General features: G+C 45.8%; 1 protein-coding gene across 1 annotated transcript in view; it reads right to left on the bottom strand.

The window, feature by feature from the left end:
- Nucleotides 1-26,250, bottom strand: part of nlgn3a (neuroligin 3a) — a 191,413-nt gene that overhangs the window by 146,367 nt on the left and 18,796 nt on the right. The window contains exon 2 of the mRNA XM_083785889.1: nt 11,533-11,682. Coding sequence (XP_083642015.1) covers nt 11,533-11,682 — 150 coding nt within the window. The remainder of the gene's footprint in view (nt 1-11,532; nt 11,683-26,250) is intronic.

Genomic DNA, 26,250 nt, shown 5'->3' with positions numbered 1-26,250 from the left:
CAGAGGCTGTCTGGTGTCTTATAGGACGGATTATTCTTTAAACTCTGTTCAGCCTCGCCACACACACGCACGCACGCACGCACACACACACACACACACACACACACACACACACACACACACACACACACACACACACACACACACGCACACACACAGGGCTGTCATGCAGGATTTGACACTGTGTAGTTACTTACAGAGCCATTTGTTTTCCTCAACCAACACCTCCTCCTCCTCCATAACAACAAGGATGTACCAACGCAAAGGGATTAAGTCCTGTGCTCAAATTTAAATAATAAGAGAAAAATAGAACGAAATCATTTTATAAATAATGGCTGCTCAAGAAGGTGATCAAGCTTTGGGAAGCTGTTGCAGCGTCTTACACAGATAAATCCTCTGTGGGGTTTTTTTTACTCGGCACAACTGTCAAATTGGAACCCAAAGGATCTATCTGAGTCCAATTTGACATTTTATCAGAGTTACAATAGCACTGACTGTCTTATTGTATTTTCAATAAGAGAGGCTACCTACGCACAACTCAAGCCCTTTGTAGAGCCTTAGAGTATTACGTGAATCAATGCAACTAGTACATGTGCAGTGGTCGGAGGTGATCTCCCGCTCTCTTTCTTTGAGAAATGTGGTCACTGGTTGATTAGTATAGCCCTGCTCAAAGCTCATATAAGCCCAATGTCATGAAGCGCCTTTCTTCCAAGGCACTTTACGTAGATTGTGCATTACATGCACCCATTCACACACACATTAATATACAGTGTATATTATATTAATACAGTGTATATTAATGTGTGTGTGAATATGGGTGTATATTATACACCCAAGGTGGAGGAAACCATGCAAGGCACCAACCTGCACATCGGTAGCACTTGGGGGTTCAGAGTCTTGCTCAAGGAAACTTGGACACTAACTTGCCGGCCCGGGATCGAACTGGGAATCTTTGGGTTCCTACCGTATATGCGGCCACTCTACCCCTGAGCCACCCCCGGTTTGGTCCCATGTTTCAGTTTACGACAACATTTACGGATTGTAGCTTTAACATCCTGCCACCCCATGACCAGATGAGCCTCCTCTGCAACATTATTAATTCAGCAGAAACGCTCGCGGACACAGCAGGTTACTTTTTGTCAATTGCTATCGAAGAACATAACTGAATATTTGAGTCAGTGTTGGCCCAAACACATTTTAATTGGTTTGTAAATTGATCTTTTCTTCTCCAGGGACTTCCTTTGACTGGACTTCAAATCAATCTTAAATGATAACCGAAATGATTATGGCAAGTACAGTATGTCAAACACGATTCAAGTCTTTTCAAGTTGACTTTCATATCGTACTGAAATGAATGAATCCACAGTGGCTTCGACAAAAAACAACAAAAACACCACAGTATGGTTTATTAAACGGTCCGCATTAACTCTTTTATTGCCCGCTAGGTGTATAGAATAAGCACAGCTAAGCCTTGCCAGCCATTGAGTCCCATTCTATGAGCCTCCGTTTCATTTCCGGGTTATCAGGGAGGTGGGGGCTGTTGTTGTTGAGCAGTGATCGTTAGCATTAGCGCATATTCCTTACCTCTCGTCAGAAACGGTCCAGAGCGATGCGAGACAAAGTCACAAATGAAATCCGATCATCGGATGCGCGATGGACCGAATAGGTAAATTGATGGTCACCGCTTTCATATATGGAGTATACGGGGAACATGTTCGTAGATGGCTGATGCCGTACCCTTGCCTAGGGGGTCCGAATATGTTTGTAGATGGCAGAAAAATGATTAATGTCAAGTACTGAACAGAGGACCTTTACACCTCTGTAGACAGGCATGTACGTAGGATGAGTTGGGTGACACAACCCCCCCACCCACTTGACAATAACAAACTAAACAAACCATATAACCATGGCTCTCATAAAACTCACACAATGCAAGTTTTAAACCCGGATAAATTGGCCTCCTGTTCTATTCTGAAAGAGGTAGGTTTATAATGAGACAGACGGGCAAATTGGTACATAATTGATGTATGATAAATAATTCTGTCATACAGTCCCTCTCTCTGGTACAGTCAGCTATAAACACAACAAGACACATTTCCAATTTTTAGCCTTTGATGGACTGATAAACAATATTGACACGAGGAGTTTTTTTTACTCAGGCTTCTATTTGAAATGAATAGATGCACGATGCTGGGGATCTCAGGAACAGGGACATCATGTGCCCTCCTGCACAGGCGTTGCATAAGCATAAACATTAGCATATTGGCACATGGTGGCCCCAACAGAACATCATAATGTACAGTATTAGTCACAGACACACTTGTGCAGTAAATACGTGTGGACATAGCCTGTGGTGGAAGGTACTGTAACTATTAACTAAGTACATTTACTTAAGTATATTTAAGTATAATGTAGGCTACTTAAAGGGGAATTTTCAACATTCAACTATTTTAGTTGTTGTGTGGAAATGATGATAAAAAGAATATATAGGACATATAATAGGACATTTTGACGCCAATACTCTGTGGAAGTGCATTTTGAATTTGGGACTTTTACTTGTAAGGGAGGATTTCAAAATTGCAATATTGATACTTTTACTTAAGTAAAGTTTTCCCACCAATGGACATAACCTGACATAACCTGTCACTAGTACAGTACAGTGACGTTCTCGAGCAGAGGTTAAAAAAAAATGTACGCTGTTAAAAAGGCCCAGTTATCCGTCTGACCTCCGGGGGGGACGGATGCAGCCGGTTCCATCACAAAGCGGCCGCGATCAGATACGAGAGATAGACATCTATGGAGCACAAATAAACTCCAGTGGAGGAGAACCAACGTTCTAACCTCTGTGCCGCTGTGCAGCAGACTGCACTCCGCCCATTCTACACTGGGGGTAAAAAGTATCAATACTGCAATGTAGAACTACTCCGTTACAAGTAAATGGCCGGAATTAAAAATGTTCTTGGCCTCACTCACACCTTTCGATCTAGCATACAAGATTGATGCATGCTAGATGTAAGCAAGATGTAAGTGTCATGGCCGCCCCAATGCATTTCCAATGGAAGTCACATGGTTTGATACATTTTGGACTACAAGCTGTTGTATGGCTTTCGGCTGTGTTTCGACTGCCCCCCTCCCCCTCATACAACACAAATGTTGTGTCAAACCATGTGACTCCCATTGGAAATGCATTGGGGCAAGATGTATCACACCCTTTGTATACAACAAGCATACATCAGTCTGTTGCGAAGGTGTGAGTGAGGCCCTTGAGGAAAAGTATAATACTGTATTTCCATCCGAGATATAGTGAAGTAAAAGTATTGGAAATTGGAAACAATAAATAAAGAATGAAGTAAAGCACAAATTCGCTCAACATTGCTCTTAAGTTAACTTACTTTACACCACTGCCATTCACCTCGTCAACGCTCGCCGGCCAGCCGCGACCCAAGAGTCTCACCTTGAAGTTTTGGCCAAGAAAGGCAGCCCTTTGTTAAATTTTAATAGCATTTTGAAAACTTGTAATTAAGTCCCCCCCCCCCACCATCGCCTCCCCCAACAGAGCAGGAAATTGACATGCTCTGGAGAGCCAGTGAGTAATTATATTTGTAAAGAGCAGTGATACAAGATACTCCCCCCTGACTGAGACTCATTACGCTTCATTAGAGAGGCGCGGCTACACGTGCGCGCGTGCCGCACATAATATGCATGCACGCTAAGATGCTCGCTCAAAAACCGGCACGCACGCAGTGTTGATTTTGACAGCAAATTTAGATTTTTGTTTTACTCAGTCTCTTGAATAGTTTTCATTTAGCTTTAGTCACATTTGTAGACACCTGAAATGTTTGTGTCAGTCTAGATTTAGTCAACTAAATATCCCAAACCGCCCCCTAAGGTCTTCCACTGCTGGCCTGCTCGCTTTGCCTAAAAAAATGGCAACTAAAAAATACGGGGAAGCAGCTTTTTGCTTCTACGGGCCGTCGGCATGGAACAAGCTCCCTCTGTACCTTCGTCAGGCAGCCTCTGTAGACATTTTTAAAGCTCAGCTCAAGACCCACTTCTATAACATTGCTTTTAATTGATCTTTTATTTGTTGTTTTTTTAGTTTTTGTTATTCATGTCCTCACTGTATTGCATTACTGTTGTTGCCTTGCTTTTCTTTTATTCTCCATTGTTCTGTAAAGCACTTTGATCTGCATTTCATGTCATGAAAGGTGCTATACAAATAAAGATTTATTATTATTATTATAAGATTTTAGCCGACTAAATCTACAGTTGATTCAGTCGACGAAAATGTATTTTGGCGGGCCTTGATGAAATTGCCGAAATTGCCAAAATATTTAGTTTTACTTTTAGTCCTCATGGCTTAGTTTTCATTTAGTTTCCATTTAGTCCATTTAGTCCGTGAAAAAAAGGTAGTCGACGAACATTTTTCGTCATAGTTTTAGTCGACAAAATCAACACTGCACGCACCACATGCGCAAACACAGTCACGCACGCATATGGAAACTGTGATTGGCGGGTGCGTGACATGAGCGGGGGTGACATCATGGCATGCGTACCGCCATCTGCGCAAGAGATATATTTTATCACCGGATAATCATACTTGTTCAATAAGTAATTAAAGATTAAACGTGTAATGAATTCCCATTCATCTAAATAGTGAAAGGTTGAGATATGAAAGTTTTCTCGGTGCGGCCCCGGAGAGATTTGTGGTCCAGACATTGAAGCAATAATTACGGTTGCGGGGGGCGGGGGGGGGGGGGCAATGAGTTGCACGAAGATGATAGAACACGGCTAGAAACAGAGTGGACTCTGCCTTAATTGGAACGGGGAGGAGGTCTTAAAATAGAATTTATCCAACCCCCCCCCCCCCCCCCCCTTCTCTCTTGTGCCAACCTTTCTACAGTTCATCTCCTCTCCTCTTCTCTCTCCTGCTTTATCCTCTCCTCTCCAAAAGCATATATATCTTTTGTCTTTACAATGAATGCTAAACAGACATTTTGTAGCAGTACTTCTTGGTCTAAAATGTTTAAATATCAGTATATATTTTTAAAGGTATTAACTGAAACATTCATCACAGAAGTGTTTTAACTTAAGGCTTCAAATGTTTAAATGGCTAAAAGCTAAAAGCCTTGTTACAATTTCTTTGCAACGCCTGCATTGTTTAATAGATTGCAACCATTGTCATCATGCAAACAGTTAAATATTTACGTGTGTGTGTGTCACTGTGTGTGTGTGTGTGTGTGTGCGCGCGCCCACGTGCGCGTGCATGCGTGTGCGCGTGTAAGTCAAAGGTGTTTGCTCCATTATTAATACCATATTCAGATTGCCCAGGGACGTCGGCAGAGCTATTAGCATGAGAAAGCATAGCTTGAGTTGCCTTGTCTGTTTTCACTTTAAACTCATTATCTTGTCTAATTCTCTCAGCCTCCATTATTCCCTCATCCCTTTAAGCAGCCTAATTAAAAGAGCGCTCATTTTTTCATTAATATTTATGTATTTATTTATTTATTTCTGCCATTTCCATTTGAATCTGTTTCATTGCACGTTTGAATCTATAAGCGACTCTTTTTTTTTGCAGTTTGTTATAGTTTTCTTTTTCTTCTGCTTGTTGTGCCAGTATTGGAATGAGGGAGTTTGTGGTCCTTGGGGGTGAGATCTGTAAGTCTAGGATTGTCTTTTTGTTGATTGTTAGTTTCTCACTCAGAGGGGCTAAACAATAGATATATAGATTCAGTTTAGAGTGAATACAAATAAAAAACCATACTGTACAATAACCCAAGTACAATAAGCAAGCGCAGAACCCTACACGAGGGGTTCTCAAAGTGGGGTCCAGGGACCCCTAGGTGTCCTTGAGGGGGTCCCATGGGGTCCTATGCAGCGAAATGAGGAGCAGTTTAACCGTCTATAAGGTGTTTAACCACCTATTAAAAAATCACACCAACGTGTGAACTGAGCAGTGCAGCAGTGCCACTTTAGGTCACCCAGCGGTACAGCAGCTGTCCATACTCAAATAGACATGCGGACAGACACACATAGCTGTTCATTGGAGCGGTTAGGCACTGCTCAAAAAGTAGCTACAGTAATATAACGGATCGGGCCAGGTCGCGGTCCGACGTTCCTGGCCTGTGTTATTAAAGAAAAACGTGCGACAATGGCCAAAACTCAATTCGATAATCAGCAAAAGTGTTTTCAAGATGATTTGGCCATCATCTCTGGAACGGAAGGTCCAATCTGCTCAGTTGGATGTGTGACATTGAGGACATAAGCGCATAATTACACCTTTTCAGGTTTTCTGGCCTAAAAGTATATGGTAATTGTTAGGGCCAGGCCGAGCCTCGGGCCTTTCAGGTGCTTGAGTACTCTCCAGAGTGTCAGTTTAACTTTTCGGTGTAACAATGGACCTGTGGGATTTCGCTGTGCGCTACTACTGCACTGTGTCAGCGCTATATACCGATTAGCCTGACCTAAGCAGAGACATTTCTGGCCTAGATGGGAGGGTCGCGTCTCAGAAAAGCGCGCACCCTGATTGGATCTCATCGATCTGTCCGTCACCCCCGGCCCCTCCTCTCCCCCCTAGTGCAGCGCTACGTCACATCATTTAGAGCGACGCCTACGCGGAAGGGTTGACTCCCACTTTTAGACTGGTTCAGCCCACGGCTTTTTCCAGGCTTTCATCTTTCGCGCAGACGAAATGAAAGCCTGGGTATCGAGGCTATATACCGATGCACGTGGATATCGGGATTGTAGTGCCATGTGTTGTGTGTAATATATTTTATTATATGGTTTATGTTGCTACTCAACTTAATCCTGATAAGACACGATTAAGGCTGACGCCATGTTCATTCAAGGCACTCCGATGAAACATGAAGATATGGCAGCCATACTGTTGCACGTTCAAAAGCAACGGCAATTCCCATTTCGACGACATAAAAAAACGGCTTAGCGTTAATTGGCCCATCATGGTTTTAATTTCTCTCTGGTCTTGTGGTTTTTATTTGCTTTATATGAGTGCCTCTATAATAACGTCTGAAAGCCTTTACCGCGGGGAGATTATCAGATCATGGCGCAGCAGCGGCGATGGACATTATCGCCGAACTACATGCATCACATCCTGTCTGCTCGTCGCTCTGAATAGCTTTTAGAGAGCTCACAGGGGGAGCTGCTTTGTGAAAGTGCGTGCGCGCGTGCCTGCATGCGTGCGTGCATGCGTGCGTGCTTGCGAATGTGTGCGTGCGTGTTTACGAATGTGTGTGTTTCGCCATTGTGTATAGTGTGTATTCTTCCAGTGTGGCACATACTGTACGCGCGGACACGGCGTTGGCGTGCGTGCATACGGAATGACATTTAGCGAGAAGCGCCGCAGCGAGACGTGAAAACATCTGACTCACAAGTGGAGTGCTATGAAAGATATATGACGGTGAATCCGTGCAATGTGCACACACCCCTCATTAACCCCCGAGGCGCCGCCAAGAGGGATGCTCATCAGCCCCCTCCCTCCCTCCCTCCCCCCAACCACTGCAACACAGTGAATAATACACCCCCAAAAACAATATGACAGGAGGGAGACACAGCACAATCGGGGAGAGAGAGAGAGAGAGAGAGAGAGAGAGAACAGTCCTGATGACAAAATCAATAGGCCATAGCGTTCCCGTCTCCATCAAGTGCACATCTTGGGGGGATGAAGCGAGTCGCACCCGAGACATTCAGTCATCTCAATACATCCCCGGGAGGATACAATGGATGCGCCGCTCCTCTGGGTCTCGTCGGTGTATCCTGAGCTGTTGAGCTCTCAAACTTTTCCAGTGTCAATTCATATACTTATTTTGCCCACAGAACAAACATCAGAAAATATTTTGTGTAGCGGGGACCTCCATGAAAGAGTTGTGTTGTTAAAATGTTTCAAAATAACTCGATTTCTTTCAAAAGATCTTTTCAAGATTTTTTTCTTTTTAAAGAGCGGGCTCTCGATGTGTCGCATTGTGATACCACGCAGATTTTGAAGCTATATTAAGACTCCATGTTGAGAAACAAAACTGCCCCGAAAAGCAGTCACCAATGTAGAGCAAACATAGTTGCCAACCATTTACTCCATGAAATGTGAAAAAAGTGTGCTTTTGTGAGGCAATATCCTACTCCAAATACCAAACTCCATATATCATTTCACGCTCATGCTGTTTGTAGGCTATATGCAATCACTCTAAATGTAAATATGTGTGAGGGACGATTCAACTGTATCAACCGCAAAAGGTACAAATTGGCTAGTGTGCTAACAAACTGTTTTGCCGCAGCTGTTACTATGGAGCGATCTCTGTCTCTCTCTCTCTCTCTGACATACACGCGCACACGCACAGACACACGCACACACACACACACACACACACACACACATGCACACGCACACGCACACAGAGTCAACTGTGAGCCAATCCTCAACCAACAGATACTCGGCATCCCCTCTCCTCTATTTCACATCACATCTCTCTCTCACTCACACACACACACACACACACACACACACACACGCACACGTGTGTGCGCACACACACGCGCATGCACGCACGCTCCCCCTCTCCATCAGCCTGTCTCTAGTATCTCACTTTGTGGTGGTGTTTTGTCAACCCTCATTACAATAATTCCTCCATTTATTCCAAACCCCAGTCAGTCACGACAAACACTACACATCTGGCATTTACTGCCGGTGATGCTGCTGTACTGTACACACACACACACACACACACACACCGCCAAGTATACTGTAACACTGGGGAAAACAGCGCCGTGTATTATTTGCTCAAGGTCTTTAGCTAATGAGGTCAAGACGGTAACGATGTTTCCTTGACAACAACACTTGGTAATGTCCTGCGCATGCAGCCACAGGGGCTGGTGGTGGTGCAGTGTGGCCAAGTGGGAACAGACCGGGAAGTTTGTGTGTCTTGGAAACGTCCCGCTTCTCAAGTTGTACCCCAGAGCGCTCAACGTGGGCATGGAGGAGGAGGTCAGGACAAAATGGATGTCCTGAAAGAAACGGTTTTTATTTGGTCGTTTGCTCGGCTTGCTTTCACAACAGCGATGAGTAGAAGTGGACGTTTGCATTAAACCAGTGGTTTTCAACCATTTTCACATCCAAAATGATTATTTTTATTATTTTATTATGAATTCGCCTATAGCCACGGACCACCATTTGATGACATTTAGCCTCTCAGACCCAAGACTTAGAATATGTTTTTGTCATTGGATAAGATTTTGGCCACAATTCCATGCTGTCTTGATGTTGGTAATGTTAGGAGACATAACAGCAGTGTTGGGTGTAACGGCAACCTAACTAGTTAGTTTTGCAATTTAGTAGTTCGTTACTTAGTTACATTTCCAAAAAAGTTATCCCGTTACTATAATGTGTCCCTGTTCATTTTGTTGGCAAGATTAAAAATAAATAAAGCCCCGACTGCCCGCGGAGTCTATTGTGATTAAGTTCACTTAAGAAATAAAAGTATTGTTAAGTAGCTTTTATTTTGAAGAGGAAGAGGAAGTTGTTTCGGTTGTAGCCAGCTGCCATGACAGTCATGTCTCGCTGACTAGAAGTGCTGGGTGGAATGATAATGACAACATGCTTTTAGCCAAAGTTCATAAAAACCGCATATATGCGTCTTTGACTTAAACAATGTAGGCTAAACACTTTGGTTTCATAGTATCATTCATCATCAACAACAGGCTGTTGTTGATCCCCCCCAAAATGAACAGGTTACTCATTCTGTTACTGTCGCTGCCTGCACAGCAGCCACATACAGCCTCTATTGATGTTGTTCTCAACACCGCCATGAGGCTAATCAGTGGTGCCTTGCCATCAACCCCTGTCGAGCTTCTCCCCATGCTGTCTGGCATGAGTGGCATCCCACCTCCAGAGCTCCGTCAAAACGTCTTGACCTTGAAACTGGCCTGCAAGAGTGCAGATGAGCCAACACGCCTGATTCCCCCCCCCCCCCCCCCCCCCCGCCTTCTGAATATGCCAACCAGAGACTAAAACGCAAACACTTCTCCACCGAGGCTATAGGAGACTCTATACCACGAGCCCTCCACACCCTGGATGGATCCTTGACTGCTGGAACAACCAATGGTCCAAATCTACGTTGAGGAAGTTCATCAACTCTCCTTCAACCAACCCTCCTGGGTGCGACTTGCCACGGAATGCCTGGGTCAACCTCAACAGAGGTTCTGGAGTAGCTAAGACCGAACTCTACCTGCACATGATTGGAGGGTCTGCCACTGATCTCTGCGAATGCGGAAAACCACAGACTGTTGAACACATCATCAATGAATGCCCAATCTTCAAGTCACCACATGGAGTCAGTCGCCTAATTGAACTGGACGATGATGCCACTTCTTGGCTGATGTCCAAATTGCCTGTGTAGCCCTACACGAACGAACGAACTGCCTGCTATTTTTGGCAGGATGTTTGCCTATTGTGACGTGTCCAGAATAGGGACCTAGGCTTTTGATGATGGAATGACTGTTGAGGCGAATGTCCGTACTGAATTTGGAAACTTAGCAGTTTCCCACTTCTGAAACTATCTGAACAACCAACCATAAGATGTTGGTCTGGTTCCAGACAGTACACCAGTGTTTATTCACTTCCACATCAGCGACCGAATCCTCTTCACCTGAGAACCCTCAACCCTGGTACACAACAACATCCAGAGTGTTCAAATGCATGGCAAGTTTGTCAACCCACTATTATGTCAAAGCTCACCCCCAAAGCTCACCCCCAGAATATATAGAGACACTAGTGTGCAAGTCACCCCTGGAGTGTATTCGCTGTACAACTGTATGCCTTCTGTACTTCTGTTTGAAGAACACAGCAATCGATAGGGCCTGTCTGTCACAGTGAGCTGCCCTACAAAAACGCCCCAGAAAAATGTCCTTGACAAAAGGAAATGACAAGGGGGGGTGGGGGGGGGGGGGGGGGGGGGGGAGAGAGAGAGAGAGAGAGAGAGAGAGATGGAGCACTGAAAGGGCCTTTCTGTCTTTGTGGAGTTTGCATGTTCTCCCTGTGTCCCTATAGGGTAGGTTCCCTCACAAAAAAAACATGTAGTAATCTTGGTCTCTATACTGCCTCCCCCTGGCAGGCCGGGGCGCCTGATGGAGGGGAAAGGAACATTTAGACGTATTTTAGACGTCTAAAAGCCTGAGAAATTCACACCGACATTTGAACTGAGCGGTGCTGTGTGTGTGCGTGCGCGCGCATGTGTGTAAGTGCTATAGCTAAACAGACATACATACATTGGGACATACATGGAGACGCACGGCCACGCTGCTCAACACTGCCACTTTAGTCTTCCAGCCGTATTTCAGCTGTCCGCACTCAAACAGACATACTGTATAGCTACTGTACATAGAGACATGGAGACATACATATACTGTACATAGGGACACACATAGCCGTTCATCGGAGCAGTTCGGCACCGCTCAAACATGCTCTAGTGTGGGGAGAGAGAGAGAGAGAGAGAGAGACTATAGACTGCTATAGACTGCACTTACCAAGGACTCCGACGCGGTAGTTGATGGTGATGACGATGACGTTGCCGTAGCTGGCGAGCACGCTGCCGTCAATCATGTTGCCGGTGCCCTCCATGTAGGATCCTCCGTGGATGTACACCATCACCGGCTTGGCGCCGCTGTCGCGGATGTCTGAGAGAAGAGTGGCCATCCATGTTGTTAACACATCCACATTGGCCCGTCAGCACACACACGCACACGCACATACACACACAGCAGCAGACGTATGGTGGCACGTATACCGCAGACAGACGGTGGTGGAAACAGTACGAGTCTTTTACTTAAGTGAAAGTATACCAAAACTGCGGCAGCACCGTAGAAATAAACACTGTTACTATACTGAGGGAATGTTCCGGGATTCGTTAAAAAGTGCAAAAGTGCTGCTATGGAGATGTGTTTAAAGTACTAAAGGCCCTATTTTCGTCCATGCTAAACCCCTTATCCCTAAACTTCTTTGCCTTTTTTTTACCTTCTTTTTACATTTTTTTATTGTTAAAATAGACCAATCTACAAGCTAACAAAGTGTTGATGTATTGGCTAGATGAACTATTGAAAAATAATAATCAAAATAGTAAAAAAAAAATTGCAAAGTGGTTGTTGTGCAGAATGTCCCGCTTCAACATTTCAATTTCTTTTGAAAATAGCCGATCTACAAGCTCACAATGTGTCGCAAAAGCGTCTAGGTCGGCTGTTTTCAAATGGCCGAAATCTATATTCGGCCTAAGTGGGTAATGCTGCATGTCTCAGTAATAATTAAATCTACAAAGTAACTACTAACTACTAGTAACTAACATTTTCAAATAAGTAAGTAAGTAAATAAGTAAATGTACAATATTTGGATCTGCAATGTATTGGAAATCGGAAAAACTCAAAATTGTACTTAAGTATACAGTACTTTCCACCACTGCACACTTCAGACGCACCACAGACAGACAGACAGACAGACAGACAGACAGAAAGAAAGATGCACAGACAGACAGACAGACAGACAGACAGACAGACAGACAGACGATCACCTCCCCAGATACCAGCTTGCGGGGATACAGCCCGCTAGCCGCGCGCACACACGGACACGCGGAGAGGGAGAATAATGTACTTTACACATCGCATCTGCTCGATAGGCAACAAATGAATGTCCACTCATCACGGTGAGCGACGCAACAAGCTGAAATGTATTATGGTAATTGGGCATCGCCGCGCTGAAATCGTCGCCGTTATTTACCTCGCGCGAGCTAAACTATTAGGATTCAATTTGCCGTTTGTGTTTTTTTTTGTTCCTCCTAGATAGGCGGTCCCATTTCACCAATACAGACCCGCAGGAAGCCATTAGGCAGGATAAAGAGAGAGGTACTCTGACATATCTGGGAACGAGAGGCAGCAGGCTAATCCGCTCTGACAGTGATAGGGGGAAAACGCACCAGCTAATTACACAATGCTTCCATGCTTTCTCCCCCGTCCTTTCTTTACACAGGCCTGTCTTTGGGCAGCCATTTGTTTGCACTATAGCCGCTTGCTTGGCACTGCTGAAGGCAGTGAAATTTTGCGCATTAGCTTTTGTAAAAAAGAAAAAAGGGGGTATTTATTTTATCCCCCTGGACCAAGGTTTGATACCCAGCTGGTGTGACACTCTATAGCCAGATAAAGTGTGTCCAGAGGCGGTGGGGGTGCACAGGGTGGTGATAGGTGTGTGTGTGTGTGTGTGTGTGCGTGTGTGTGTGTGCGCGCCTGTGTGTTAAAATCCCCTGTGAGGAGGAACACACTGAATTACTGACAGGCTAGCGGTTGAGCTGTGGGAGACAAGACAAGAAACTCTCTTATTTTCACTCTTAAGCCTCCCCCCTCCTCTCTCTCTCTCTCTCTCTCTCTCTCTCTCTCTCTCTCTCTCTCGCTCATGGTGGCTCTCCCCTCCTTCATGTTGTATCTCTTTCACTCACAGACTCTCCCCTGTCTGTCCATGTTCCTCTTCCCAAACACGTTTTTTTCCCCTTCTCCCTAAGCCTTGAAAGTGGTGAGAATGAGGGGCAGAGAGAGAGAGAGAGAGAGAGAGAGAGAGAGAGAGAGAGAGGTGAGAGAAGCACGGGCCAGGCTCGGATTCAAAACTGCCGTATTGTATTCTGTGGTTGCTATAGCGACAGAGAGCCAAAATTCTTGAATCCTCAAGAAACCGGCTAATCGTGGACTAGCGTCCCGCGTAGCAGCCACAATCTGCATCCATCTGCCTGCTCTGCTCATGGTTAGAACCCCCCCCCAACCCCACACCGCATTAGCATGCTCCACAGAGACCAAGACTTAAATGCATTTTGTAAGAGCCAAGGCTTCCTCTACGTATACTAGCGCCTATAGCGTTCAGCGTAGCGCCGCGAAGCGCTTTGATTTACGGCCCTTTATTCGTGATTCCCCTGGTTATTCATGGCTCGGTTACCGTTAGAAGCGGAGCAATAACTTGCATATGATGCGCCTTATTTATGGTTTTCTTTATCTCGCGCTGGTATCTGAGAGGGTTGGCGATACAACGCCGACACGTGATTTATAACCCGGGCACTTCACTCGGCACACACACTTATCTCACACCAGAGGAGGAGGAGGAGGAGGAGGAGGAGGAGGAGGAGGAGGAGGAGGAGGAGAGAGGGGGGGCGGGTGGTGAATGTGGTGAGAGAACATGAGAGGAAGAGAGAGAGAGAGAGAGTGACCCTTCATCGTGAGCCGACACAAAACACTCAAACAAATGGTCCACGGACACAAAGAGAGAGAATGGCAACGACGACGAAGGAGAAGAATATGAATAAAAAAGAAGCGATTAGTCATGTTAATGTTATCAGCTACCTCTTTTGTTTAGCTTCACATAATGTTGTCTCCATGGCAACGGTTATATACGTCCCTTAGGGAGAGCGATATACAAAACACCGAATCTACACACCTGTTGTTAATCTATTCATTGATTCAGCCGACTCTGATTCTGCATGTGATGCTCAATGCTGCCAAATCTTTAGTCTTTAAGCACAGACTCAGCCAAACCCTTGGTGTTCAATCATTTAACTCTGAGAATTAAACAAAAATAAAATGGACTCAATTTTCACACTTAAAGTAACCCTGCTGTGCGACTGAGCATCTCTTCACTGCATCATTATTTTGTCATCCGTGTCGTCGAAGCCACGTTGTTTCCAAACGTTTTAGCCCGTGACCCAAAACCGACATTAGACATTCTCCCGGGAACCAAACTAGTGGAAATAGCAGATCTACAAGCTCACAGCGTGTCGCTTCGCGCCATGTTGTGAGCTTGTAGATCAGCTATTTTTACTACTTCTTAAATATTTGTTCTAATTCATGAAAGTTCTTAGATTTTTATTTCATTTCTGAAAAAAATGAATTTGAAGGATTTTTGTTATTTCATGAAATTTTCTGATTGTTGTTTAGAAATAATACAGTAATTAAAAACAAAATGTAGGAAACCAAAAATAAAGGGACCCATAAAACTGTGTCTGCGACCCACAAACGGGTCCCGACCCACTGTTTGGGAAAGGGTGGTCTTCTATTGGCCACCCTGCAGCGCAGCGCGCCTCGGAGGTCACGATGCGAGCGTCGTCGCGAACCAATCAGATCGAAGCTTCAGGTTGTCGTGGCTGAGCGACTCCAGTGAAACGGGTGACTAAGAATCTACCTTGAGAAGCCGAGCATCGATTCGTTTATCTCTCTCTCTCTCTCCAAGGCAAACATCATTATGTAAAGAATTTAATAAATAAACGCATAAGAAACTGCTCCGAAACGGAGTGCACACACAGAGAGCCCAGTGCTGGAAAGAGAAACAGAGACATACATTGGTTATGGCAAAGAATCACATCTGCAATAGAACTCCCGACATGCATGGTATGATATGATTTACACCCCCCCCACCCCCCCCCCCCCCCCCTAAAAAAATGGAAGCAAAGGAATTTGAAAATTAGTTTCCCCGTCCACAAACAAAAAAATAAACACAAATGAACATGTGCACGCACACAAATAAAACTTAAGAGGGAAATGGCATGATGGTTCAAACATCCATAATGCATGTACGGTTATACATAATGCATCCCGTTCCCACATAATTCACCCTGACACGAGATCATGCACCACCTTACACAGTACAGCGAACCACGACCGCCCTAGTACAACTTGTACGCTGTCAGCCTCGCTGTGAACTAAAGCAGAGCGACGGCGAAGAATAGAAGTAGAGAACACACAAAGAGAAGCAACCACGGCAAATAGATCAGGCGTGCTCTGAGGAGCGCATATCTCTGCCAGGCTTTGTTGCCTACAATATACTGTAGTGTGTAATGCGTAAGTCGAGCAGATGCAGCCATCAGAACTCCATAAAGCAGTGCCATATACCAATAGGTGGGGGGTCACCCGCTTCCAATGTTATCAACCCATAATCACCACTATAGGTTACTTATGCAATGGAAACGAGGCACTCGACGCCCACGCCTCTCATTACCCATTATAAAAGGTTGACCTCACACCTCCTGTGGCATATTGCTTTATTCTATACTTCCAGGCCTTCCGGTCGTCTGGCAGAGGTGACAACAACATAGGTGTCTAGGTTGTCTCCAAGTGGACGGGGTTGGAGAATGGTGTCCTGCTGCTGCCTATACATAATCAACACGACTGGGAGGGGCAGCTATAGGTCCTTAATGTCCTGGTCCCATCACAGAGGCCATGGAGTGATTGCAGTGTCGGTGGGAGGTGTAACTCATCAAGGAGCTGCAGCAGGTGGTCTTGGCTAGCTGACAGCTCTCTATCCCCTTTTACCTCTCTCCTCTCTCTCTCTCATCTCTCTCTCTCTCTCTCTCTCTCTCTCTCTCTCTCTCTCTCTCTCTCTCTCTCTCTCTCTCTCTCTCTCTCTCCACATTTTTGTCCTCATGTCGTTCTGTCCGCTGTCATGGTCGCTCTGCCTCGGCTGAAAGCAGTCAGTCATAAATCTGATGTCAGCTCCGGGACCGCCACTGACTGTCACTCTGGTAGCAGAGAGCCAATTGGACATAAGTGCCATCCGACATTCACCCTGTCACCACTTGGCTAAAGACGCCCATGTCAGTGGCGGTCAGCGTGGTCTGAGTTGGGTGGGGGTATTTTGGAGGGGGAGGGGGGTCTGTAATAGGACATGAAATGTACCCATACTGTCGTTTGGCTTCAGGGTGTGCTCTTGGACTCATGGCTCCATTTCCAGACAATGACAACTGATTTACCTTTGGACATCCATGCGTAACCCCCCCCCCCCAATAAACGAACAAGAAAACCACAAGAACACCTGACTCTACGATCACGCGCGGAATTTCACACAGGACACAAATCACAAGTGATCCTATCCTACGTGATAAAACCCTGCGGCGAAAACCCCCACTGAACTAGCGCCGTGCGTGATTTAGGCCGACAACAACTATACTACCGGTTGCTTAAAGAAAGAAACGGCTGATCTGAAGGAACAACACTCACACAGGATAACAAAAAAAAAATCCTATTTCAGACCCAGGGAAGACAGTGCGAGGCAAAGGCCTTAAAAAAAGTAGCTGTTGCCGCTCGGCTGTTGCTATTTTAAGCCTTGCGGACCTTCATTGCCGCCAGCACATATCAGCAGGAGTGATGGGGCCGGGCAGGAAAAGAACATCTTACAGCGGATCTATTTCAACCATGTCACATCTCAACCTCCCGCCCCCCCTCCCCCCTCCCCTTACAACACTTGACATTTCTGAAAGAAACAGATGCGCGCCTTCTGAAAAATAAATCTAAAAACCGCAGCATTCCGGGAGCCGCCCATGAGAGACGGGTGCAGCGAGCGCGTTTGCAATCACGGCTCGCGAGTGTGTTGTGTGCTCGCGCGGGGCGCTTGACATCTCTGCAGTAAATGCAATGCCAGCAATGACCTTTGTGTGAAGGTGACACCTTGCTGTTCGCTGTCCGTAATGTTGTTGGTTGCATTAAATGTGATGTTGGTATAGGTAGCAGTGCACAGCGGACGGAAGATTTGACGTTGCACCGCAAAGATGTGCTACACCTCCACAAAGGGAGTCGACATGAAAGGGAGATAGTGGAGAGAGGGAGAGGGAGAGGGAGAGGGAGAGAGAGAGAGAGGGAGGGGGGGGGGTGTAAGGAAAGAGAGATAGGGATAGATATAGGCTAAGCAAAAATGAAAGAGAACACAAGGCTATAGAAGCCTGCAGGGCCATTAGACAAAGCCTCCCCGGAGCTGCAGTGGATCTAGACGAGAGGACGTGGTTGTAGAGATGCTGTCACTCTCCTTAAGACCCAGAGACAGTTGTTTCCCCCCCTAGAGCGAGAGGCTAGCCCTTTACGCCTGCAGGCTCAACCTGCAGACGTTGCTGTGAGTCGTAAGGGATCCTGTTGTATGCGCGTGCACACACGCACATACACACACACTCTCTTATATACTGTACTGTATATAGGCTACAGTAAGTATGCACTGCACTGTGTACTGTCCATGTGAACATACAATTTGTCGACAAAGCGACTGATGCTCGACCGTAAAAGTAGTGATTTCAGTATGTATTTATTGTTTGGTTCAATGACGTTACTGTGATGGGAAAAACCAGTGTTCGGGTAACGGCGTTAAAAATACCGCCGTTATATAACGAGAATACTTTTTGTGGTAAGGGAATAACCTACCGAGGAATTTAGTAGTTATAGTTAATTAGTTACGTTTCCAAAAAAGGTCAACCGTTACTAATGTGATGTGTCCCTGTTCATTCTGTTGGCAAGATAAAAAATAATGAAGCCCCGGCTATACATGTAGTTCATTCATTCAAGCGAAACGGCGAACACGAGACCAGCGACAGCCTACTGCATGGGTTCCCAAAGTGGGGTCAGGGGACCCCTAGGTATCCTTGAGGGAGTTCCAGGAGGTACCCAGCTAAATGATAGTTTGTAACCAAATGGAGCCTTATGGGTCTATAACTCAGAGAGTTATTGAACCAAATGCTGGACCCTAACGGTTCCATTTGTACACTCTCAAAGTTAAATTAACATTGATTCCACAATATAGATTGGGGTCCCAGAGATAGAAATTAAATGGGGGTCCATAGACTAATGGTCAAACCGGGTGCCCTTGAATGGTTGACAATCACTGCTAGAGCCGTAAACAGCTTCTCTTATGGTGGTCTGGTAGTAGTTTGGGAACCACTGGCCCACTGTATGAGTCTGTGTTTTATTTCCCTAGAGGCAGCTTTCAAATATACTTCTGAGTCTGCGCTGACCGTGCTCAGATCACGCGCAGGAGAGTGTTGTTGAATGTCGAGTGAGGATCATTCTTGTTTTGAACCGTAGGGTTCATTAATACGGGTAACGTAAAAGTAATCCAAAGGTATTTCTAACGACTTACTTCTCAGTGGGAAATCTTGGAACGTAATGGGATTATTTTTAATGGCAGTAATCCAGTAACCTAACGAAGTTACTTCGGATTAGAACCAGGGGGGCAGTCAGCCAGATATTTCGTGAAGCCTCATTTGAAATCGGTAGTTCATAATAATGGCCTGTTGTGGCGCTGGACTGGACCCAAAAAGCCCCATAGCTCCATAGAGGCCCATGTATTTTGGCCCAACTTCACCTAGACTGTATTACCTTAATAAACATGGTCATGAATACTTTCTTCTTCCAGTCACTAGTTTAAAGTCTCATTTCTAATGTCATAATATTCTTTTTGGAAAATTATGGTCCCATTAATTAAAAAAATGACCATAAAGAAAAAAAAACATCGCGTATGTTCTGAGGGGCGTGGCTACCGTTACAGTCTATGATCGGGATTCCCCTCCCACTCGAGTCAAAATAAAAACCAACGGAGAAGAAGGGGGGAAGTCCCGCCTCGTTGTCTGGGCAGCCAATGGCCAGCTGGTCCAAAACGGAGCCAGCCAATGGCCAGCTGGTACCAAACGGATCTAGAAAGATGGCGATTTACAATGAAGCGATTTCAGGCTTCATTTTACGTTCATGTTAGACCCGGAGAACGCTTTGTCCATATTTTTTACAGTCTATGATTAGAACGCATTACCAAACACTGGGAGAATCCATTGGTACAGTTGGTATTGGTAAGGTGTTTCTGCTTGTATCGGAGTAGTTTGCATTGCAGTATTGATACTTTTACCTAACCAACAAATGTGAGTACCGGTATTTCTTCCAACACTGGAGTATAGAAAGACCCTGGCTGTGTGTGTGTGTGTGTGTGTGTGTGTGTGTGTGTACACACACACACACACACACACACACAGCCAGGGTCACAGAGTGCAGCCCCTATAAGTCCATTCAGAACCACTGACAATACGTTCCCATCCCTTTGTCTGCCGGGCCTTCTGCACGCAGACCCAGTGGCTCGCGCTCCAAGCCGCTGTGCAAGGCTGGCCCCAGGGAAAGAAAACGGGACGAGTCTATTCTTTACCGAGCGAAACTAATGCCATTTACCGACGAGCATCGGCACAGAAGCACGATGGATGCGGTTCGCGGTGCCAAATCTCTGCCACCGCACCGTGCCTAATGCATGTGTGACAGACACTGTTGGCCGTCCACCGTCGACCGCGATCCAGAGGACTCCCATTGTTCTGGAGAACGTGTCTTTATTGGAATATCACAGCCAGCATGGAAGTCATCCAGGGCCCCCTCCCCCCGTAAACACACCCACACTCACACACACACACACACGCACGCGCACACACACACGCACACAGACACGCAAACGACACACGACACAAAGATAACCACTGAACCGCAATGAGGAGAAATATCAGCCATAAAAGAATGGATGGTGTTCAGTGTTCACGGAGCACAACATAAAGTCCCCACTAAGCTGTCTCTCTTCCCTCCTGCGCTGCAACAACCCAGTGATCATATAACATAGCAGAAAATAACAGCGTTCTCTACTAGGCAAATGTGATTCTTGTCTGCCGTATAAACGTCCTCATGCATTACCGGGGTAAATCCAACGTTTGTGTTCCAAAGGTATAAAGGGCAAATGGAACGGTAGCATATGCAATTTCCCCTCCACTATCTCTCCGCCCGTCCCTTTAGCCAAACCGTCTCTCTCTCTCTCCTATATTATGCCCACATTATTCCCCTCCAGGCTAGCGGACTCCTGTCTCGTCTCGCGTCTGATCGCCCTCCATCTCCCCGGTCTGTTCAGCCCAGCATTACCATGCTGTCTCTGTTGGCAGACGGGCCGTCCTGGGCTGATTTTGCTCCTAGCACCGCCATATTTCAGCTGCCCCTCTCTCCCGGTTACACAGTAAAAAGTAGAAGAAAAACGAGTGGACCCTTCTGGTTCCGTCCGAACACTCTGGGCCGGCCGGGGGGTTGCAGTGATTCACCCACAGCATCACAATCGAGGCTCACGTTTTTGTGTTAACGGCGTTGTAGCAGAAAGAGAGAGAGAGCCTCCTGTAGCCGCTAGATAAACGCCAACATGTAAATACAGCAGTTGGGTCTGTGTTCTCCGCCACGTCTGCCGAATGGGCAATGGCAGCGGCACCGATGTGCTGTGCCCAGAGTTGGGAGCGAGGCAGACACCCCCACCCCACCCCACAACACACACACATATAATCGCATGCACGCACACACACACATTGCCTTGAATATTGCAGATATTTCATGAATTACAGAATCTAGAGTCTCACGGGCCTAGACAGCCTCAGCCCTCTCTGACAGCTGATGAATACGTATGTGTGTGTGTGTGTGCCATTTGGCATTCTGAGACTCCAGCTCTAACCATCCCCCAATCCCCCTGTATACCACACATCTATACGCATACCCACACACACTAGCCCGCTGCACCCTCTGAGAGGTGCCGTTGCCAGTTCTGTGAGCTGAGCTCCACCTGTCCGGGTATTAATTCCACTGGTTCCATCCATCCCTCCATCCCTCCATCCATCCATCCATCCCTCCATCCCTCCATCCATCCATCCATCCATCCATCCATCCATCCCTCCATCCATCCATCCATCCCTCCATCCATCCATCCATCCATCCATCCCTCCATCCCTCCATCCATCCATCCATTCCTCCATCCCTCCATCCATCCATCCATCCATCCATCCCTCCATCCCTCCATCCATCCATCCATCCCTCCATCCCTCCATCCATCCATCCATCCATCCATCCATCCATCCATCCCTCCATCCATCCATCCAGTGCATGCAGCGGCTCAGGCTATAGGCCTGGAGAGAGAGAAGTGAAATGAATCCACAATGGGGGCAATTCACACACTGACTGCTCCTCTTCCCCATTCTGCCACTATGCCATTCTCTCTAATGTGGTGGCGGAGGAGGAATCGTTGCCCCCTTGAAGCACATTTTTATGAAGGAGAGATATTTGGAGCGCCGCCGCGGCTCGGCTTCCTTCCTAAGATAAGCATTGCTGCTAATGGCCGATTCCACAAGGGCATCATTTGAGCCTTTCAAAGCAGAGTGCGGCTTTTCTTTTTTTTTCTTTTTCTTTTGTCTCTTTCTTTTCTTTTTTGCCCTTTTTGCCCTGCAGTGACGGCCGGGGAATAATTGGCACGGCTATAGACATCCCAAAACACCAGGCTTTTGGGGCCTTTGGGACAACGTGATGAGCGGGAGGGGACAGGAGATTGAAATTAGTTTACGGGAGCACTTTGGTTGTGTGTCCTCGTTCGACACTGCAATGAAGTACACTTAGCTGTCATGCATCTCTCTATCTCTCTCTCTCTCTCTGTGTCATTGAGTGTTTGAACAGGCTTGGTGTAACCCTCTGTGGGTGCCTATGAATGTATTAACCACACATAAACCCTGCATGGCGTACTTACTTTCAATAAAGTTTCAATTTACTTGCTAATTTAATAGTGAATAGTTCTGGTTTTATATGGCTCATTTTGGTTAATATTTGTATACACATCTAAAAGTATTAAAAGTAATATTTAGGCATTACTTTGATTTGAAAACTTGTTCTCCTCCGTTGCAATCACCACTTTGGATACATTGGATTAAACAAGTATTGCTGCGCCTTGATTTGAGAATGCTTTGAGAAGCCTATACACTTTAATAGTTTTGAAAACCATATGCACCTACTTGTTGTTATGCATGCTGTGAAGTTTGAAGCCTCTGCACAGCCTACAGCCTTACAGTATGTATGCTGTTGAGCTGTGCATTTTATTTATAGGCACGTTGAGAAGTCAGGCTACTTATTTTATTGTAAGCCTAAGCCTTTATATTTAGTTTACATTGTGGTTCTGTGCGTTTAATTTGTGACTGTCACCAATGTGGAAATGTCCTCATTGTCGACATTTTATTGTATTTTCATAGACTAAAGGCAGCTGTTAACATTTCTGAGTCTGCACTGATTGCGCTCAGATCGTGCACAAGAGTGCTGTTGAATGTCGAGAGAGGCCTACCCTCGGTTTCTGTCGGCTATAAGCCTATAATTAACTTTAATTTATTTGTATTTTACCGTTACATTGAAATAGGCGTACGCGTTGCATTTGTTGTAGCTTATATGGCTTGATTGGCCTCATTACATGGCATATTGTCTGTACTCTGTCCAGTCATACGTGTATATAGGCTGGCGATTGTGGCAAATTATATTCGTTAATAAAGAAAGAGCTATAAAAAGGATATTGTCTATGGTGTGTACTTATAGGCTATCATTCTTGTTTTTAACCATAGAGTTAATTAATGTGGGCCAACAGGGCCGTGATCAGGCGGCGCAATGACGGTAGGCAGTAATACAACGTAACCAACTTGCACAACATTTGAAAATGGGTTTTAATAGTCCGGTAACGTAAAAGTAATAAAAAAATAATCTAGCGAGTTTCTCAGTGGATAATCTTAACGGATTATTTGTAATGGCAGTAATCCAGTAACCTAACAAAGTTACACACACACACACACACACACACACACACACACACACACACAAACATCGTCAAGGCATATCGACTGAATGCGATTTGGCTTCAGAGGCAACAGCTTGCCGTTGGGCTTAAATGGAAGAAAACACCTGCGTGTCAAAGTGGTGCCATGGAAACACTTCCTGTCGAGGCCAGCATGGTGCTTCAGAGAGAGAGACAGAGAAAGAGACAGACAGAGAGAGAGAGAGAGAGAGACCGACCACTGGCAAGAGGCTGGAACTGGAAGCACACTGCAGGCTGTTTAACAACCCTGCTGTTCCCCTGGCCACTGTGGCCAGCCGGCCTCTCACAGTGTGGGCACCAAACACCGTATACTCCAAGCAGGACCTCCAGCACAATTGGCCTCTGGTCTGTTCCACTGAGAGAAGGACCACTCACACACACAGTGGTGGGATTTTTTGCCAGGTGCTTGGAAAGCGCCTGGACTACATTTGCACCCACCCACCACTACTATTCGACTGTAAGACGACCTTACTATAGCGACCTATAGTCATGATTGGCTGCCTCCTAAGCCAATGATAGTCTGAAGGGCATAAAAACCCACATCTGTTGCTTTTCATGAATTGGGGGGGCAAAATAACGTGTAGATCGGCTATTTCCGCCACTTTTTGCGTGACACTCACTAAATTTATGGAAAAAAAGGCTTCAAAAATGTTGAAATATAGGGAGATGCAAGGTTTCTGCAGCCCGACAGCAATGATTACGTGATATAGGATTAGTCCTATACCTAACGTGGCTAAGGCACACAGAAAGGATGCCAAAAGGCATCGCGGCAGGATCCATATGCCTGCAACATGTGTTGACAAAACTCGAACGCAAGCACGTTCTGCTCACGCATGCTGTTTGGCACCATCGCACATAATACACACAAATCCATGTCTACGCCAGATAAACACTTGCCGTATAGGGTGGGATCTTTACAGTAGGTTGTCGTCTGACATTCCGTCTGCAGTGTCACCTGCTTTGAAGTGCTTTGAAGGGGGGGGGGGGGGGGGGGGGGCATAGAGAGCTTGATATTTGGATTCGAAGGGGAGACTTAAGCTGTTTCTGTTACAGCGACAGAATCGTCTCTTTGGTTTCTATAATCTCAGCAAGCGATCCAGCCTGAGCCAGGAATATCCCAAGATAAATATGGAAAGTGAACAATGCGATTTGCTGAGCAGCAATTTCCCCCCCACCCCCCCCTCTCTCTCCTCTAATCCTCTCCAGCAGCACGCCTCCTGAACCGGCGGGCCTCCTCTTCTCTAAATCGGCTGGCAAGACCCGCTGAACGTTTGTGATATTGCACCATCACCACCTCACACTCCCTCCTCCAAGACCCGCTGAACGTTTCTGATATTACACCATCACCACCTCACACTCCCTCCTCGCCATTAAGACCTCGCCATCAAGACCCGCTGAACGTTTCTGATATTACACCACCACCTCACACTCCCTCCTCGCCATTAAGACCTCGCCATCAAGACCCGCTGAACGTTTGTGATATTACACCACCACCTCACATTCCCTCCTCCAAGACCCGCTGAACGTTTGTGATATTACACCACCACCTCACATTCCCTCCTTCTGATATTACACCACCACCTCACATTCCCTCCTTCTGATATTACACCACCACCTCACATTCCCTCCTTCTGATATTACACCACCACCTCACATTCCCTCCTTCTGATATTACACCACCACCTCACATTCCCATTATCGGCCCAAATTCGGCTGCCAGCCGCACGTTAAAGAGAGGGATCTCTCTCCCTGCCGTTGCCCTTGTAATAACAGTTTCTTCAGCCGACGTGCAGGTTATTAAAGTGGTTAAACCTCGGGGGCTGGTTATATCAGACACTTTGCCGGATCCATCAGAATCTGCAAAGCTAGCCTAGTGCCCGGGTTAGGGTTAAGAGAGAAATATAACACGCACGCTCCAATATTTGGTGCTGAGCCAAACTGTAAAAAATATATATATATATCAGAAGCTCACAAATCACTTTTGAATGCTCCAAAAATCTGTATTTAGCGACACAGCAGCAAAATAAATGTCAAAAGAACGTTTCGACCGTGAGGTCTTTATGAATTTATGATTACTGATTTGACCTTGTGGTCGAAACGTTGTATATTTTTTGCTGCTATTTTTGGAGCATTCAAAAGTGAGTTGCGAGCCCCAGGTTTGTGCAGTACCTGGAAACGTACTGCCCCCCCCCCATCCCCCCCACACACACACACAAGCTCACAAAATATCCATCATGGTTGGATGACATAAGAATGAAAAAAATAAAAAAATAAAAGTCAACAATACAACATGATCAGAGAAACAACGGAGTAAAAAGGAAAAACCAAAAAGCATGCACTGTCGTCGTTCACCATGGAAAATACCTTCATCTTCGTCACCGTCGTTATCCGAAAAATCTTCGCCCTGTTTTTTTGCGTTGGCCCCTAATGTTGAAGCATGGGAGAGACACAGAGAGGCACAGAGGAACATTCAAAATAGCATGTTTGGCGGCACAGGGGTCGGGAAGAGAGGCTATACAACATTACCACACACCGCCATGTGAATAGCAATTGTGCTGCTGGTTTTGAATACATGAATCCCATTATGATTTTTTTTAAATAAAAGGACATTTCCCATTAACCCATTCAGGACGGGAACACCTTTTGGTGTTTTAAGCATTATGTTATAGGCTACTTAATTGAAAAATAGCAGATCTACTAAAAACTTGAAAATGTGGCGCAATTCGAGGTTTTTACTCAAATCTTTGCTCTTGGGGGGGGGGGGGGGGTGGCCTCCCTGGAACACCATTTTTTCAGAT

This window comes from Protomyctophum parallelum (genome assembly GCF_964188405.1).
Source record: "Protomyctophum parallelum genome assembly, chromosome: 16".
NCBI lineage: Eukaryota > Metazoa > Chordata > Actinopteri > Myctophiformes > Myctophidae > Protomyctophum > Protomyctophum parallelum.
Note: the sequence above shows the minus strand (reverse complement) of the source record. Positions and strands in the feature narration are given on the sequence as shown.